This window comes from Bos mutus, chromosome 8, assembly GCF_027580195.1.
Source record: "Bos mutus isolate GX-2022 chromosome 8, NWIPB_WYAK_1.1, whole genome shotgun sequence".
Classification (NCBI taxonomy): Eukaryota; Metazoa; Chordata; class Mammalia; order Artiodactyla; family Bovidae; genus Bos; species Bos mutus.
The window spans coordinates 50,806,805-50,824,608 of record NC_091624.1 but is presented as its reverse complement, the minus strand read 5'-3'; the positions used below and the strand labels follow the sequence as shown (position 1 = coordinate 50,824,608).

General features: G+C 52.6%; 1 protein-coding gene across 1 annotated transcript; it reads left to right on the top strand.

The window, feature by feature from the left end:
* The first annotated feature begins 6,348 nt into the window (after positions 1-6,348).
* Positions 6,349-17,762, top strand: GRHPR (glyoxylate and hydroxypyruvate reductase). The gene is given in 10 exon segments (XM_005911149.3): positions 6,349-6,505; positions 8,424-8,554; positions 8,919-8,991; positions 9,541-9,657; positions 10,787-10,875; positions 11,912-12,016; positions 12,805-12,870; positions 12,873-12,939; positions 13,462-13,592; positions 15,124-17,762. Coding segments are annotated over 10 exon segments (984 nt in total). The 5' UTR covers positions 6,349-6,422; the 3' UTR covers positions 15,246-17,762.
* Positions 17,763-17,804: the final 42 nt, after the last annotated feature.

Here is a 17,804-nt window from a genome sequence, read left to right as displayed (position 1 = left end):
CGTACCTCCCACATCAGGACCTTTGCTCCTGCTAGAGCCAGCCAATGACCGCAGTGCCTCCCTCTGTCCCCAGCTGCCTCTCCAAATCCTCCCCGTGATTCAGGGCCCCGCTCAAAGTCTGCTCCTAAAAAAACTTTCTGGTTTCTCCCAAGTTAGTTTCTCTGCCTCCTTCAGCACCTTGAACCTTTCTCAAAAGTAGGAACACCATTTCTCTATCTCTTCTCAGCTGCTGGTTGGGGAACAGAGGGAATAAGAGCACAACCCACAGTCATATATACTTAGATTTAAACATCATCTCATCCACTTATTAGTTGTCAATGCTTGGGCAAGTTTCTTAACATTTATGAAACTGTTTCCTCATCTGCAAAATGTGAATAATAACAGCACCCACCACAGAGGGTTGCTGTGAAAATTAAATGAGATAATACATGTAAAGGACAGCCATGGACACACGGCTGGCACTCAGTAAATGTTAGCTCTCATAGCATGTTGGAATAATATTATTACTAGTTGTTTGTTGAATGAACAGCTGAGTGGCATTAATTCTGAATCAGAGATCTGATCAGCACCCATGGACACCTGTGCTGCACCCAGTACCGGTGGGCACTTTTCTATATGGTGCCTCTTGCAGACCCTCACTGTGGCCTCTGAGGCAGCCACTGTCCCTGCCTCCCAGCCTGCAGCTGTCCCCGCGCTGCTTGGTATTCAGGTGTCTCTGGAATAATGCCAGGCTGTGTCCCTCTATGCCTGAGTGGGTGTGGGGAGGGCTAGGTTACAAGGTCAGCCCTGGGGTGCTACAATGGGACTCCAGCCCAGAGGACCAAGGCTGGACTCTAACCATGGCTGGGGGAAACAGTCGAGGAGGGAGGGAGACATGCCCCCAGGTCAGCTGGGCAGGGCTCAGGAGGGTCACTGGGTTGGCTCAGGCCCTTAAAGTTCCAGGTTCCAGAAGGCAGGAATAGGGACCAGCCTCAGAAACTGGGCAGCACAGAACAGAGGCCCAAGAGCCAAGTAGACCTCTCAGCCAGGCTGACCTGATCCAAGACCCCTGGGCTCTCTGCATCCCCTGACCAAGGGTAGGAGGGGTCCAGGGCTGGAGCAGGGGAAGGAGCTGCAGGGGGCGCATGCCACAGCTGTGGGGAGTGAAGTCCCTGAGGACAGGGAGGCAGACAGTGGACATGGGCATGGCTGGGGCCCATTTTCTTCCGCTGGCCAAAGAGTGAGGATGAACTTTGGTCCAATTTATCAGCATTTCCCGCGCACCTCCGAGGCCCTGGCCCTGGGTTCAGCACACACCAACCACTGTGACAGGGAATGGCTGTCCCCATTCTGTGGTTTGGAAACCAAAGGTCAGACAGAAGCGCTTTGCCTGATGCCACCTGGCCAGTACGCTGCCAAGGCAGATCTTGTGAGCCAGCCTTGTTCTCACAGAGCCTCACACACAGGCCTGACTCTCTGCTTCTAGGCCCTCAGGGGTGTCCTCACCCAGCCTTGGGTACGAGGCTGCATAACATGATTGCAAACCTAGTGGTTTCCAGCAACAACACCCCTTGACTATCTCACAGATGGCCAGTCACATACGACTACATAGAAAGTTCCACAGAGCAGGGGATCCAATTCAGAAATAGACCCTAGAAGACCAACATTTACTATATGATAGAAAACGATGGTTTATTTCATAAAAGGTGTTGAACAATTTGCTAGCTATCTGAAAAAAAATGTGGATCAAAATTTCAGTAAAAAATTAAACCGCAAAGGTACCAAGCCTAGTATGTGTGTATATATAAATTTATATAAAACTGCATGTGAAAAAGATTTTTTTGTGAAAAGGCAACTTTAAAACATAGCCCCCCAACTCTTCCATACTCTTCCCATCAAGAGGTGGGGTCTGTGTAAGTGCCTGAGAGCTCCCTCTTCTGTCTCTTGGAATGGCCCAGGGTCCAGGCTGTGAGAACGTGCAGGCCACAGGCCGGGGGCCCTGCAGAGGGCCCAACTGATGGCCAGCCGCGACAGCCAGGCACTTGAGTGAGGAAACCTTCAGCTGCCTGCGGCCCAGCCACCACCCAACTTCTCAGGAAAAAGCAACCTGAACGAGACTCTCTTACTGAGCCCAGCCAACCTCCAAAACCATCAGAGATAATAAGGGAATGATTGTTGTTGCTTTAAGCCACTACGTTTTTAGATAATTTATTATGCAGCAATAGATACACTGTGATACACAGTGTGTGACAAAACCTAGAAGCCACAAGAATAAAAATGTCTTCATTAAAAATAATTAACAAAATCACATGACAAACAAAAAAAAAAACTGGGGGAAAGACCATATTTGCAACTCATTATAGACAAAGGGCTGATTTCCTAATGTACAAATAGTACCTACAAATCACTAAGGCAAAGATGCCCAGCTCACCTGAGTAGGCAAAAAATATCCATAGTTTATGGAAAAGGAAATGGCTCTTAAATGTATGAAAAGTGCTTGCTGCTGCTGCTGCTGCTGAGTCGCTTCAGTCGTGTCCGACTCTGTGCGACCCCATAGACGGCAGCCCACCGGGCTTCCCCATCCCTGGGATTCTCCAGGCAAGAACACTGGAGTGGGTTGCCATTTCCTTCTCCAATGCCTGAAAGTGAAAAGTCAAAGTGAAGTTGCTCAATTAAAATTACAATAAGATACCATTAAAAATAATACGCTGAAGAAATAGGTGCTTTCCTATGTTACTGATAGGAGTGTAAATTGAACAACTTCTCTGAAAAGTCTTTTATCAGTATCTATCAGAATTTACAGCGCACATATTGTTTGACCCAGTACTTCTGCTTCTAGGAATTTTTCTTACAGATGTAATTACCCATCAGCAAAATGGCATTTGTGAAAGGCTCTTTTTGGTGGCACTGTAACAGCAAAGATGCGAAGCATCGTAAATGTCCATTAGGAGAGGACTGTTCATTGAGGTTCACTCCTACAGTGAAATAGTCCACATCCATAAAAAGAATGAAGCGCCTCTGTGAGTCCAGATTCACAACAATCTCTAGGATACGCTGTTCAGTTGGAAACAAACGGGGTGAGGCAGAGGGTGTTTGCTACCATTTATCTGAAAGCTATATGCATATTACTGATGTGTTAAACACCTCTGGAAAGATGTGACTGCCTCTGTGGAGACGATCTGAGTGGTGGGGGACAGGGTAGGAATAGGCAGTTTTCACGTTACACCTTTGTGTACCTTTGGGGATTTGTATCTTGCATTTATTGGGTTGGCCAAAATGTTTGTTTGGGTTTTTCTGTAAGATGTTATGGAAAAACCCAAATGAAATTTTTGGTCAACCCAGTATTCTCTATTCCAAAACTAAATAAAAATACTCATTTAAAAATAGTACTTGAATAACTGGCTAATCCTTTGAAAAAACAAAGGAGGAGAACCCCCCTCAAACTGTAAATACAAAATGTTCCAAATGTATTCAAGATTCAAATGCAAAAGTGAATTTATAAAAGTTTTACAAAAACTTCCTTTCTTACTGTCATTTTGAATTTTTGCATGTCCCAAATTCCCATCCCCCTGCTGGAGCTGTGGCCCTGACCCCCAGACCCTCAATACCCTCAGTACCCTCAGGCCCTGATACCTTTCCCGGGTATCTCTCAGGCTGTTGGAACTAACTAAGAGCTCCACGAATCTTAGCTGCCTGTTAGTTTGTTTTACCCTTGAAGCCTGGGAGAAAGAGAGCAGTGCAGAATGAGCTCAGTCAGTGAAGGCTCTGCTTGCCAGAATGTCTTCCTGGGGGAGGGTACCTCCTGAACCCTGAAGGATGGAGGAGGGTTTAACAGCTGAAGTTAGTACACTAGGTGAAGAGGACAAACAGGGGTGCAGGGAAACTCGACTCTGAGGAGTGAATTCACCACCTCCATGGTCCTGAGGGGCTTCCCTGGTGGCTCAGTGTATAGAATCCACCTGCCAGTGCAGGAGACATGGGTTCGATCCTGGCTGGGGAAGATTCCCTGGAGAAGGAAATGGCATCCCACCCCAGTGTTCTTGCCTGGAAATCCCATGGACAGGGGAGCCTGGTGAGCTATGATCCACGGGGTCACAAAAGAGTTGGACACGACTGAGAGACTAAACAACAACCCATGAACTCAGGTCAGGTAAGCCCTGATCCCTCTCCAATTCTGATCCATCCTCTCCCAATTACTTCATCTCATGCGCCCTCAGTTGGCTCCATCCCCTGGCTCCCTAGCCACCATCGGGTAACCCTTACTGAGCATCAGTGGGTACTTTGCCTTGGAGGAGGGGCCCATTGACATGTCACAGCCCCTCCTGCCTCTGGTGGACAGACTTGCCCAGTGTCCTTGCCTGTCCTGGTGTGAGGGAGGAGCTGGACCCGGGTATCACCACTGATTAACGGATGATAGAGCCACAGGGCCAGAAGCCCTGACCTGAGGAAAGAAAAACACCTTGTTTCAGTGTTTGAGGTATTTCAGAAATTGTCCTCGAGGTGGCCTAGCACTGCAGATAGCAGTCTGTGGGTAAGACATTGATATGTTACTTACAGGGGGAGATGGCAGGACAGAGCACGGTTCAGGGACCCAGGTGACCCAAGGATCCAGCTCTGGCCCCTTTAGTGACTTCTGTGCGAACTCAGGCCGGAGATGTCACCTCTCTGGGCCTGTGTCTCCTTCCTATCTGGGCCTTGAGGAGGCAGATTGGATTCAGATTAACATCCACAGAGAAGAGACCAACATGTAGGGCTTTGCCTTCTAGGAGCTCCCAAGCCTGGGAGCAAGTATGTGCATAGCCTGTGGTAGAGATGAGCCGGCAGAGCTGAGGGGCAGGTCTGGGCACCTCTCACTGGTTTACTCAGCGTGTGCATCTCTGACCAGCTGCTGTTGCTGGGGTGTGGGTTTCCTTGAATGTGTTACTATTTATTAAGCACTCGTGACATGTGTTACCTTGTGTGGTTAGGCCGCTCACGGTGGCTAGTCTTTCTCTGTATATCTGCTGCTGTATATCTGGTCCCTGCTTCACTCACATGACTATCCAATCCTCTTAATTAGAGGGCTTAATTAGTCCCTGGTAACTGATGAGCCCACCTGATGCCAATTCCCTCCTGCAAATGGTCGCCTTCTCCCTTGGGTAGTAAAGACTGTTGCAATGTCCTGCAAGCATCTGTTTGGCAAGGTGTGGTTCCAGGACCCTTTGTGTATGATCCCCTGTCAAATAAACTACTGACGCCTCTGTCTCCAGGCTCTTTCTTCAGTTTCAAAGCTGGACAACTACAAGGCGTGTAGGCCTGAGGGGTGCAGCCCAACTATCTGCTGTTTGTAAGTACTGTACATAGTCATCCTCTCAACAAGCCATGAGGCAGGTAAGTACTATTACACCTATTTTACAGACGAGGAAACTGAGGCATGTAGAAGGTTAAGACTCGTCCTCAATGGGTCACAGAGCTGCGATTTAAACCCAGGCAATCTGGCTCCAGAGCCTGAACTCCTCACCTCTCATGGCCTCGGTGCTTGGTGACTATCAAACATGGCCCAGGGCCCATGCAAGTGTTGCCTGCTTAATAATCACAATAACCCTCAAAGGTAAGTGCTCATCACCCCATCTTGAAGCTGAAGAAACAGCCTTAGGAAGAGGATGTGAACGGACCAAGACTACATTGCTGGTAAGTGACAGAGCTGGGAGTCAGACCCTATCCACCTGACTGCAATCCCAGTCTCTGCCCATTACCCCATGGTCCCGCATGGCTCCAGCATCTTGGCCCTGACCCCATGCCTGACCTGCTTTCGGCCAGTCAGCAGGTGTCCAGCAAACTGAGTGGCTTTAACTGTGGGCTTCTTATGGGAAATTGCACCAAGTATTAAGGAGGTCATTCTGGGATTCATTCTGCCCTGGTCCAGGCTCCTGTGTTTGCACAATAGGCCAGGCTCAGAGTCCAGTCTGTGTGGCTAAAGACCACTGCCTGGAACATTGTGACCATGATGGGCAGACCTAGAGAAGATGGTCAAGGCACAGCAGACCCTGGGAATGGGGATGACCCTTGACCACACCCTTCTCCCCCAGCACAGGCAGCATACTCACAGCTGTAGGCACCTTTACAGGCACCCACACACATTCACACAGGACTCTTCCATGGCTGCCCCTTTACCTATCCCAACCCCTAAGACCGACCGGAGGCTCTGAGGCAGTGAGTACTCAGAGGTAGGCCCTGGGAGCCAAGGGCACGAGCCTGCCACCAGCTTCAGAGCCACTCTGTTTCATTAAAGCTTGATCACACAAACACAGAAATGCACAAGGCGCACACTCGGAGCCGAGAAGCCCCCGCTCCGGAGCCAATCCACACCCTCGCCCCGCCTGCTCCGGCTCCGCCCCTCCCGAGGCCCCTCCCCCTTTCCGGCCCGCCCCCTCTGGGCCCAATATCCGGCGGCTGCGGGGTCAATGAGGCCAGTGAGACTCATGAAGGTGTTCATCACACGCAGGATTCCCCCGGAGGGCAGCGCCGCGCTCGCCCGGGCCGCAGAGTAAGAGCCCGGCGCCCCCGGACCTCTCCGCGCGCCGATTCCCCTCCCTCCGGGCGCGCGTTCCGTGGGTGGCGTCGCGGGAAGGGGTTGCGGAGCCCGGGGCACCGCTCCTAGACCTCGGGCAGCCTGCACGTGGGGTGACTCAGCGTCTCCGGGCGGGCCGTGGGGCGGCCTCCCGCCACCCACTTCTTTTTGGTGGGGCGGACACGGCGGTCCGTGGGGCCAGAGAGAACTGGGATCCTGCGCTTGGGCCTTCGCCGAACTTTCGAACCCGTGCCTGGCTGGAACGGTTTTGGAGTTTGGGGAACCTTAGAGAAAGTGCTCAGGGGCCAAGCTTTCTCCTTAGAGAAAGTGCTCAGGGGCCAAGCTTTCTCCAGGCCCGTTGCTGTGCCGCTGGGCCCCGCAGTTCCCGTGGCACTTGCAGTGGGGGTGGGGTGAAGGCTGGAGCCTTCCCCAGTCGTGGGCGTGGGAAGAGGGGAGACTGCTCATGTCACAAGGTCTTAGCGACCTCTGAGGCCGCTTGGACGGGTCAGGGGCCTTGGCAGTAACTGGTCTGGTCCCTTTGGACGGTTAGCAGGGGGCCTCTGGTAGCACTTCTTAAACTGAACTCTGCACCTTGCCAGGTGCTTCTTATAAGTGAACTCTTAATTCTTCAACGCTGTGCAATCAGTGCTGTGATTCCCACTTTACAGAGAAACTGGGAGAGGTCAAGTACCTTCACCAACCTCTATAGGTGGCACAGCTGGGATTAGAAATCTGCTCTGCGGCGGTCTGAGCACTGCAAGTATGCAGGTTTTCACTTTCCATGTCAGACGAGGAGAAGGTGGACCTAGACTTAGAAACAAGTGCTAGGGGAAAATGAAATTTGTTTCTTTTGTTCAGTGCAATCAAAGTTTTGCTGAAGACTTGCCCTGTGCTAGGCATTGACGGGGAGGGGGGAAGGCAAAGACAGCAAGAACACTAGTACCAGCGCTCACACTGCTGCAGCCTGGGCCACTGTCCAGGAAAGGCGGCTGCGAGGAGGCCGGCGCCTGGGCAGGGCATTGTGGAAAGTGCCAGCAGCTCTGTGTCTTGCACATGTAGATTTTCCCTACGTTTTGGCTGCACTGAATTAAATGTCATGGGCCAGAGGTTGAGCAGCACTGCTGGGAAACGTGCCTGGGGCCCAACAGCCGCTCTGGAAGCGCCCCCTGAAACTCCTCCCTGTTGAACTGCTTTGGTCTTGTCCATGGCTCAGATGGTAAAGAATCCACCTGCAATGCAAGAGACCTGGGTTCGATCTCTGGGTCGGGAAGATCCCCTGGAGAAGGGCATGGCAACCCACACCAGTATTCTTGTGTGGAGAATCCCCATGGACAGAAGAGCCTGGTGGGCTACAGTCCCTGGGGTCGCAAAGAGTCAGACACGATTGAGCGACTAAGCGGAGCACAGCATATGTACAAAGTCAAGAACAAGAGTTACTCCTTTCACTGACTCACAGGAGAAGATGCATAACCGGACAAGGGATCCAAGCCCGGCTGCTGCCAGGACCCCCCACCTGGCCTTCTCAATAGGCAGCCTGGCCCGGGAGCTCGCTGCCTGTGAGGCCTCCTGTGGGGATAAGAAAGCTCTTCTTGTGTTGAGCTGAGAATGGTCCCCGTGACTTTCTCCTTTCAGCTTGGGCCCTTTTCAGTCTTTGTTGGAGAGCTCTGCTCTGTGACAGCCTTCACCCTTCAGCCACCCTCTCAGGACAATTCTGAGGCCGCCCACACCTAACCTTGACTCCCCTCAGCCAGCCCCAGGCAGCTTGAGGCCAGGGCAAGCAGAAAACGATGTTTCCCACTCTGACAGGGTCTGTGGATGTGGCCGGAGAGCTTTGCGGGCCTGTGGGCACCTATGGGGCTGCCCCACTTCTGACTGGTCTTCCCTTTGTCTTCAGCTGTGAGGTGGAGCAGTGGGATTCTGATGAGCCCATCCCCAGAGAGGACCTGGAACAGAGAATGGCTGGGGCCCAGGGCCTGCTCTGCCTCCTCTCGGACCGCATAGACAAGAAGCTCCTGGACGCTGCAGGTGTGTGCGCTGTGCAGGCCTGGGCAGGGTTCCTGGGCTGTCTTGGCCTGCTGCTGCTGGTTCACAAGCAGGTTTTTAGTGATTTCAGCGAGCTCTGAGGGTGTTCACCGTGGTCCTAGACCACAGCTTCATGTGGCACACACTTTGCCCCTCTCTGTTGGCTGTGAGTCCCTGGAGGGAGGCCTTAAGAGGGCAAAGACCGGGATGTGGAGGAGAGCCAGGGCCCTGGGCCCTTGTCCCGCTCTGTTCAGGCTTGGTTTATGACCTTCAGCAGGGCCCTCCGTTTTTTGGACTCATCTATATATGTGGGAAGGCCTTGAATCCTTTGAGGAAAGATACAAATAATGCTTTTTCTGCCCAACAGGAGCTAATCTCAAAGTCATTAGCACAATGTCTGTAGGTGTCGACCACTTGGCTTTGGATGAAATCAAGAAGCGGTAAGTGCAACTTGGGCTCTAGAGTAAAGGGTGACTACCAGAGAGGGAAAAAGAGGAGCTGAGTATCTATCTGTTTTTTCTTCATATCCCTTGACCATTTGGTGAAAATGTAAGGTAGCCAATGATGAAATCTGCCCACGTGTGCACAGGTCAGTTAAGTCCAAGCAGTCAGAAACAGTGGGTAACAATGTCCAGGTAATATCCTTTCTCATTCATTCTTTTTTTTTTTGACCCTCACATCAACCCCTTCAAGTAGAAAAGGCAAGTGTTATTATTTCCCTCTTTAGATGAGGAAATTCAGAAAGACTAAGTAATCATAGTTACTGGAGCTCCACACATTGGAGCCTGATCTTCCATCTTATATCCTTCTCAAAATGGGAGATGGTCAAGAGGGGATTGAGGGCTGGCCATTCCTGGGGGCCCACTTACAGCTCTGAGCTTCCCAACAGGCAGCGCAGAAGGAGCAAAGCCGCATCACAGCAGTGTCCCTGCAGTATAAATTGGGAAGGTGCTTGAAGCCATTGTTACCACCAGCTCTTTGGTTCATAGTGGGATCCGTGTGGGCTACACTCCGGGTGTCCTGACAGACGCCACGGCCGAGCTCGCCGTCTCCCTGCTGCTTACCACTTGTCGCCGGTTGCCGGAGGCCATCGAGGAGGTGAAGAAGTGAGTGAAGAACGCCCAGCGGGGACGTTGGCTCTGCTCAGCACTTGCGCACTCAGTGCTGCCCCTGGCCCAGAGGTGACCCCAGCTAGTGAGGGCGACAGACTCAGGCAAGATACTAAGGTGCACAGCAGAGCCGAAACAAACAGGGCATGAAGGGAACTTGTGGGGTGCAGTGTGGACCAGGGAAGGCTTTGCAGGAGAGGTAGCTGAGTAGCTGGTGGGCACCCTCAAAGGGCCCTGTCCACCATCATGTGGATCCAGAAGGCTCTGAAGACTGAAGGTCGTTCCATGTCGCTGCAGATGCACTGATGTGTTTGATACAGGTGCCACCCCAGATGCTGTCGAGTGTGTTATGTAGAATACAGCATATATACTTTACCCACTTTCTAAAATCTGAAAATTAAAAAAATTTGACCTGGGAGTTTCAGATCGAGATGGGGGCTGTACATCCAGAATCAGGGAAAGCACTCAAGGTGGGGGGGACTGACCCGAGCAAAGCCCAGGAGGCATGTGGATGCAGGCGCTCAGAGAATGTGGACCAGGAGAGGGGCTTCGTGGTGGGGGTGTAGCAGGGGCGAGGCTGCGTGGGACTGAGGAGACACAGTGCTGAGGGTCCCTCCCACCCTCCTGTCCAGGGAGTTGGCCCCTTCGTCGGAGGTGACTCAAGATAGGCTGTGTTCCCCCGTCGGTCCAGGGCTGCAGGGGTGGGCCTGTGTTTTCCCTGGAGCACTGAGAACATTGGTTTTGGAATCCCACGTTCCAGGTTTGGTTTTGGAATCCCACGTTCCAGGTTTGCAACCTGCTCCTCTGCCCTGGCTATGTGACCTCACACAAGTTGCCCTTTCTGATCTCAGCCTCCCTGTCTGCAGAAAGGGAGGAGAACTTCTAAGGAGCTTTCCAGCCCTCAGATTCTGTGTCCCCAATTGCTTTAAAAGAAGAGTCATTCCCACTGCTTATCCGCAGTGCCGAGTGGCTGTAGGTGTAACTTGTGGTCTCCTCCATCCTTAACTGAAGGGTGGGGTCTGTCCCTTGGACCACAGCCCTTGCCTGGGAGTGTGGGGTCTGTGCAGCAGCCCTCATCTTTGCCCAAAGCCAGGGCCTCTCACCCGCCCCTCCTCCCTCCCTGCAGCGGTGGTTGGACCTCATGGAAACCCCTGTGGATGTGTGGCCACGGCCTTTCACAGAGCACCGTCGGCATCGTTGGCCTGGGGCGCATAGGTGAGGCTCCGTCTACCCGTTTGGCTTCCTGGCTCACATGTCTTGGTTAGAATCTCCAGCACCCTGTGTCTGGATGTTGACAGTCCTTCTTTGGGAAGGGTCACCACACCTGTGTGCAGTAGGGATCTCTCCAGCGAGAAGACACAGCATTGTAAAAGATAGGCCAAAAAATAAAATGAGTTCCTTAAGTCACTAGGTAATAGATGTGAGTTGTAAGAGCCAGGGTTCTTTATGATTATAGCTCCGTACAGAGCAGATGAAGCAGTGATGGCTGAGGGGTTGGGGAGCCCTGCTCCCCAAGGCCTGGTTTCTAGAAGGTATTTGACTTCTGAAGCCTTAACATAGAAACCAGAGGGTCCAGTGGACAGAGCTTACCTGTGATTCTGAGACAGGGCAGAGCTATTTTTCTTCCAGTGGCCCCAGCAGTGGAGAAGTCTGGCATCCTGCCTGGAGCAGAGGCGAGGGTGAGGGTAGAGGTGGGCATAACTTGTCTGGTAGCTGGCAGCCCTGCCTCCCACACTGGGGAGTTGCTTGGAGGATCCCAGCAGCTTTGGGGCATGTTCTGAGTCAGAAAACCCAGCTGCCCAAGCCCGTCTTGGCAGCAGCGTATGTGGAAAGGTGTTAGAGGTGGGGCGAGTTGGCCGTGCCATCAAAAAGTCATTTGGGGTCTGTGGCTGCATTAACAGAAGCAGAGGGTCCAGAGGAGGCAGGGGACCGCATGGTCAGACCTTTCTTGGGCTGCCAGGTCCATGCGGTGCTCAGGGAAGGTTAGAAAGTGGCCCTCAAGATGGCCAGAACCACGTGAGGACAGCCCAGGCCAGTCACAGCCACCCAGAAGCTGTGGTCCCTGAAGGATGGACCCCTGAGCTGGGGGCAGTGTGGGGTGGTGGGGGCTGGGTGCACTGTGGCAGGATTAGTTAACGTAGGAAGGGACCTTGCCCCGCAGCCCTTCCCCCAGGGGCTCCCTGGGCACTGTTCCCGCCCTCGCCCTCTGAGGGCTTGGGAACAAGTGCTGACTCTTGACTCTTGCCACCAGGCCAGGCCATTGCTCGGCGTCTGAAACCATTCGGTGTCCGGAGATTTCTATACACAGGGCGCCAGCCCAGGCCTCAGGAAGCAGCGGAATTCCAGGCAGAGTTTGGTAAGTAAAACCTGGATTTCCGCAGGGGCCCCTTGGGCTTGGCCTGGTGGTTCTCCGTTTGCCATAATGGCAGCACTTTGGGGCAGAATGAAGGAGCTCCACAGGCCCGTGACGTGCCCTAGGCTTTATCTGACTTCCCTGCCCTGCCTGCAGAGGCCTATTCGGGCAGCGCAGGGACTCAGCCAGGCGACACCGAGTCCCCTCAGTATCAGAGACTCGGGGCTCCTGTCCTGCAAGGTCCCTTCTCACTGTTGTCCACATACACAGAGCAGTAGCGATGGTGGTAACGTGTAGCGAATCCTCCGTGTAAGGGTGATACATGTAAGGAAGTGCTGGGAACTTTGGCTCACAGTTTCCATAATAAACTGGTGAGCGCTGACCCTCAGCCTTGCCTCTGGGTGAATCCAGTCCCCGGGCAGGTGCATATCTTGGTGAGCAGAAGCCAAGCTGGATTTCAGCCACTCCACCCTGTTGGCGCTTTGGGCCTTGACAGAGGTGAAAGCAGTGTGGCCTAGATCCCGCTGTGTGACCCCGAATAAGCTTCTGCTCCTCTCTGGCCTCGGTTTCCCCACCTTTAGAGCAGGGGGCTGACTGAAGGATGTAACACCCCAGGATCCCGTGAGTGGCCACTGACTGTGCAGTTATCAGAGCTGTCCGGGTGGGGACACTGCCTTTAGGAAGCATCTTGGGAGTGTCCATTGAGGGAGGGAGGGAGGGGTCAGGTTTCCCACCCTCTAGCTGTCCTTGACCCGGGACACAGCACCTGACAGAGCCCTGCGCACCCCCAGTGTCCACCCCCGAGCTGGCCGCCGAGTCCGATTTCATCGTTGTGGCCTGCTCCTTAACACCGGCGACCAGGGGCTCTGCAACAAGGACTTCTTCCAGTGGATGAAGAAAACGGCTGTGTTTGTCAACATCAGCAGGTACCCTGGGTCACCGGGTGAGCCTGGAGAGGGGCTGCCCCTGGTGTTGTGATCCCCACAGGCTGTCGATGAGACTCAGGCTGAGTCTACTGCCCTCCATAAACCAACCAACCACTCAAGTCAGGACAGTAAGGGCCCGAGAGCTCGTCCCAGCTGCTCAGAGCAGGGCCTGGTCTGGTTCCCAGCAGTACCTTGACCTTGCTCAGGAAGTGAAGGCACCATGGCAGCAAATTAGGTAACTTTGTTCCTCTAACCACAAACGGTTGGACTTGACAGTCTTTACAGCCTGTTAGAGGCCAGCCTTCATGGCCCTGAGCCTGGGTTTGTCTGTGTGAGTCAGTGAGCTTAAACTCACACACTTCCGGAAAGACAGACCCAAAACCCAGGTTGTCTTGAGTCCTCAAAAATGTCCACAGGGTGCCTCTAGTCCACTGAGCATGTTATGGGAGACCTTCCCTCCCAGCCACTCCAATCCCTTCTTAGTTGTTAATAGTGCTTCAGGACACCCCCTGTCATTCCTAGGGGAGAAGTGGTAGACCAGGATGACCTGTACCAGGCCCTGGCCAGCGGTCAGATTGCAGCTGCCGGACTGGACGTGACGACCCCAGAACCACTGCCTACTAACCACCCTCTCCTGACCCTGAAGAACTGTGGTAAGAACTGCCCTTTGCCAGAAACACTTCTCCCGGCAGTGGCTCTTCCCATCGCAGCTGATGAAGCCGAGTGGCAGTTCTCCCAGACACTCGGGTTAGGCACTGTGCCCCTCTGAGCCACAAGCCACAGCCATCTGAGGCAGGAGGCAAGCTCCAGAGGCCCTCCCTCAGTCTTCTGAGTTTTAACCACCCCATCCTCTCTAGCTCAGTGGGTAAAGAATCCACCTGCGATGCAGGAGACCCCGGTTCGATTCCTGGGTGGGGAAGATTCACTGGAGAAAGGGATAGGCTAGCCACTCCAGTATTGTTGGGCTTCCCTTTTGGCTCAGCTAGTAAAGAATCCTCCTGCAATGCGGGAGACCTGGGTTGGGAAGATCCCCCAGAGAAGTTAAAGGGTACCCACTCCAGGATTCTGGCCTGGAGAATTCCATGGACTGTATAGTCCATGGAGTCCAAAGAGTCGGACACGACTGAACGACTTTCACTTCCCTTCCCTCCCCTCCTCTCCCCCATCCCCTAGCCCCAGGGGAGGTTCGGCATTGCTACCCCCGTGATACCTTAGTGCAGTGGTTCTCAACTTCTATGCTATCGGTCACCTGGAGGGACTGACCAAATGCATGGTGCCGGGCCCCCTGGGCATCCACCCCAGTAGGTCTCGGGTGGGGCCTGACAACATGTGTCTAACATCTCACACGTGGCTGCTACTCGGCCCGGGAGCACTGTGAGAACCACTTAGAGTTCCTCTTTAGCTTCCTCAGTTACTGTTAACAATTCCGTGCTGAGTTGACAATTCTCTGTATTACGTTCTGTCTATTCAGGTAGCTGGTTTGGTTTCCGTCTCCAGACTAATATATAACTGTTAGGGCCATAAGCCGTCTGGGCCAGTCCTGCTCTTTGCTCACCCTCTGGAATGGAAAACCACAGAGAAGGCCTGTAGGCTGCCTTCCCCTCCTTGAATGCTCCTGTTACCACAGCCCTTGGAGGCACTACCATCCCCACCCTGTGCCTGTGTGAAGGGAGCACTGGCTGTGACGGCCAGGCTGTTGCCCAGAGCTGGGGAAACTGTCCCATTCCCGAGGCCTGGCACTCGGCACAGTGCCCTGGGGATTGCTTTCAGAAGGCACTCTCTGGGAACCATTGAACCTACATGCTCTGCAGTGGGGTCAGAGGGCACTGTGCTGTCCAGCCTCTCATCTGTTATTTTGGGAGATCAGAGGCCTGGGGCCTTCGTGGGGGCCCATGGTGTGGACGAGCTGGTAAACTGGCACCTCATGTCGCTGTCTGGATTCTGAAGGGTGGGTCTAGAGAGGCTCCGGGACCCCTTCTGGCCCTGACACTCATGCTCAGGATGCCTATTTGTCACCCTTAAGTCTGGGTTTGGTGGCCCCGGGGAGAGGAGTGCTTTGAGACAGGAGGGAAGGCAAATCGAGAAGTGAGGGAGGTTCTCCTTATTCTTTTTCCTGGCAAACACAGCCCAAGGTAAGGCTCTTGAACCACCCTTCTCATTTCCCATCCTTCCTCTCCTTTCCAGTGATCCTGCCCCACATTGGCAGTGCCACCCACAGGACCCGAAACATCATGTCTGTCTTGGCAGCTGACAACCTGCTGGCTGGCCTGCGAGGGGAGCCAATGCCCAGTGAACTCAAGCTGTAGCCACACGGGGACTCTGGGGGCCAGAGGAAAGTCTGATCTGTACCCATTCTGTGGAGGGAAGACTGGTACTAACAGATGTGCTGCACTTTTGTGGTTGGAAGCATCTGAGCCCCAAGTGTGTAATTTTATTAAATAATTCTCGGAGACGACTGGGCATGTAACCAGAAGAAACTGACAAAAGCATCTGCTTGGGTTTCCTAAGCCAGGGCCTCTAGTGACTCCAGGTTCTGCTTCCAACCCCCATCCCCACCCCCGAGCATTTGAATTCCTAGAACCTGTCCAAGCCACCTTCAGTTCAGTTGCTCAGTCATGTCCAACTCTTTGCAACCCCATGAATTGCGGCACACCAGGCCTCCCTGTCCATCACCAACTTCCAGAATTCACCCAAACTCATGTGCATCAAGTCAGTGATGCCATCCAGCCATCTCATCCTCTGTCGTCCCCTTCTCCTCCTGCCCCCAATCCCTCCCAGCATCAGGGTCTTTTCCAATGAGTTAACTCTTTGCATGAGGTGGCCAAAGTATTGGAGTTTCAGCCTCAGTATCAGTCCTTCCAATGAACACCCAGGACTGATCTCCTTTAGGATGGACTGGTTGGATCTCCTTGCAGTCCAAGGGACTCTCAAGAGTCTTCTCCAACACCACAGTTCAAAAGCATCAATTCTTCCGCACTCAGCTTTCTTCACAGTCCAATTCTCACATCCATACATGACCACTGGAAAAACCATAGCCTTGACTAGACGGACCTTTGTTGGCAAAGTAATATCTCTGCTTTTTAATATGCTATCTAGGTTGGTCATAACGTTCCTTCCAAGGAGTAAGCGTCTTTTAATTTCAAGGCTGCAGTCACTATCTGCAGTGATTTTGGAGCCCCAAAAAATAAAGTCTGACACTGTTTCCCCATCTATTTGCCATGAATGATGGGACCAGATGCCAAGCCACCTTAGCCTCAGCCAAAAGGCCTCCAAGTTTCCCTCACTGAGGACAGGACAGTCACAGCCCAGTGGTGACCACAGTAATGGGACCTGCTACCTAGACTGTCAAGCAAATTAAATACATGTGGCAAAGTGAACTAGATAAGGTCACAATACTCACTTTTTGGTCAAGAATAATCAGGGTAGGTTTTGGTTTTTTTTTTGGTAGGTTTCTTTCATTTTAACTTAGTTTTAGCCCCTCCCCTCCCCTCCCACTCCCAGGTGGGTGCCCTTCACTAGGCACCTCCTCACTCCTCAGGCCTGGCTGCCAGCAGTGCCAAAGCCCTGCGCCTGCTGAGGGACTCGGCTCCAGCTTTTCCCCGCAGCCAAGCCAGACTTAAGAGTGGGGTTTCTCCCCTAGGAGGCAGGTAAGGGAGCAGCAGAAAGTACATAATTTGGCAAGCCCTCTAGGAGGACACCGCCTCACCCCAATCCACAGCACAGAGGGAAAAACAACCAATACTTGTTACTGACAGCATCAGAGTATTTTCTAAGATGCCTGGTTTAAAACAGAGTACTGGTAACAGCAGGGTTAGCAGAAAAAGCAATACTACTTCACTCTTTTGTTCAACCTTAATAACCCAAGGTGAAGAAAAAGAACACATAGTTAGTTAGAGGCATTAATATGACAAAGCTTTTATTTCAGAGTCTCAAATTTTGACCAGCATAGCACCACTGACCCAGGTGCCCTGATAGAACTTAATGATTTGGTCACCAGAAATGATTATGCCAAGCTATAATTAAGGCTAACCAATCAAAATCCAGGTACCCAATACCAGTTAAAATTCAGGTAGAAACTACCAGTTGTAGGAACCCTGGGACTGGTCTTCCAGGGAACCTCTGAATTATTTAAGTGCTACAGCATGTACAAGGACACTGGCCCACAGGCTTGCTTCTCACACACAGAAACTGATTGACTAAGAGGTAGATGAGAGATTCCAGATTCCACTGGGCAGTGGAGAGGCAGGGCTCCAGCCACTGTGTCAGTCCCCGAGGCAAGTCCACTGAAGCCTGAGCTCAGGTCGGGGGCCACCTCCTGGCACCTCTTCCTCAAGGTGGAAGGGGAGGAGGGTGACCGCTGTTATGTGCCACCAGCTCCTCTTCCCAGGCCAGGCAGGGCCTCTCCTCCTCCAGGCTGACCCACGTGCCTCCCAGGGTTGATCTCACAAGTCACTGGTTCCACAGAGGGGTGGACGTAGAGCCTCATCACTTTGTCAGAACATGACTACTAACAATTTTCCACACATACCAAACTTCACAGGTGATCCCGCGGCCTCCACCCGCCTCCCCACCTCTCCCCTCCCCTTTCAGGAGACGGACCAGAGGCTTCCCTTTTGGTTTTCCTCCCTGGGAATCAGTTCATACGAGATGCTAAATCTGACAGTGAGCATTATGAGTTTATCCACAGACAGACTTGTAACTGCATATGCTAGATTAAGAGAAGACACATGCTGACTACTTTCCTAAACACAAGAACTGAAGGATTTTGCTCAATTATGCACAGTGGTTTGGGGTGTCTCAAATAAACTGTATAAAAAAATGAACTCATGTTCATGTATGAATTAAACTGACTTCATGAGCTCTAC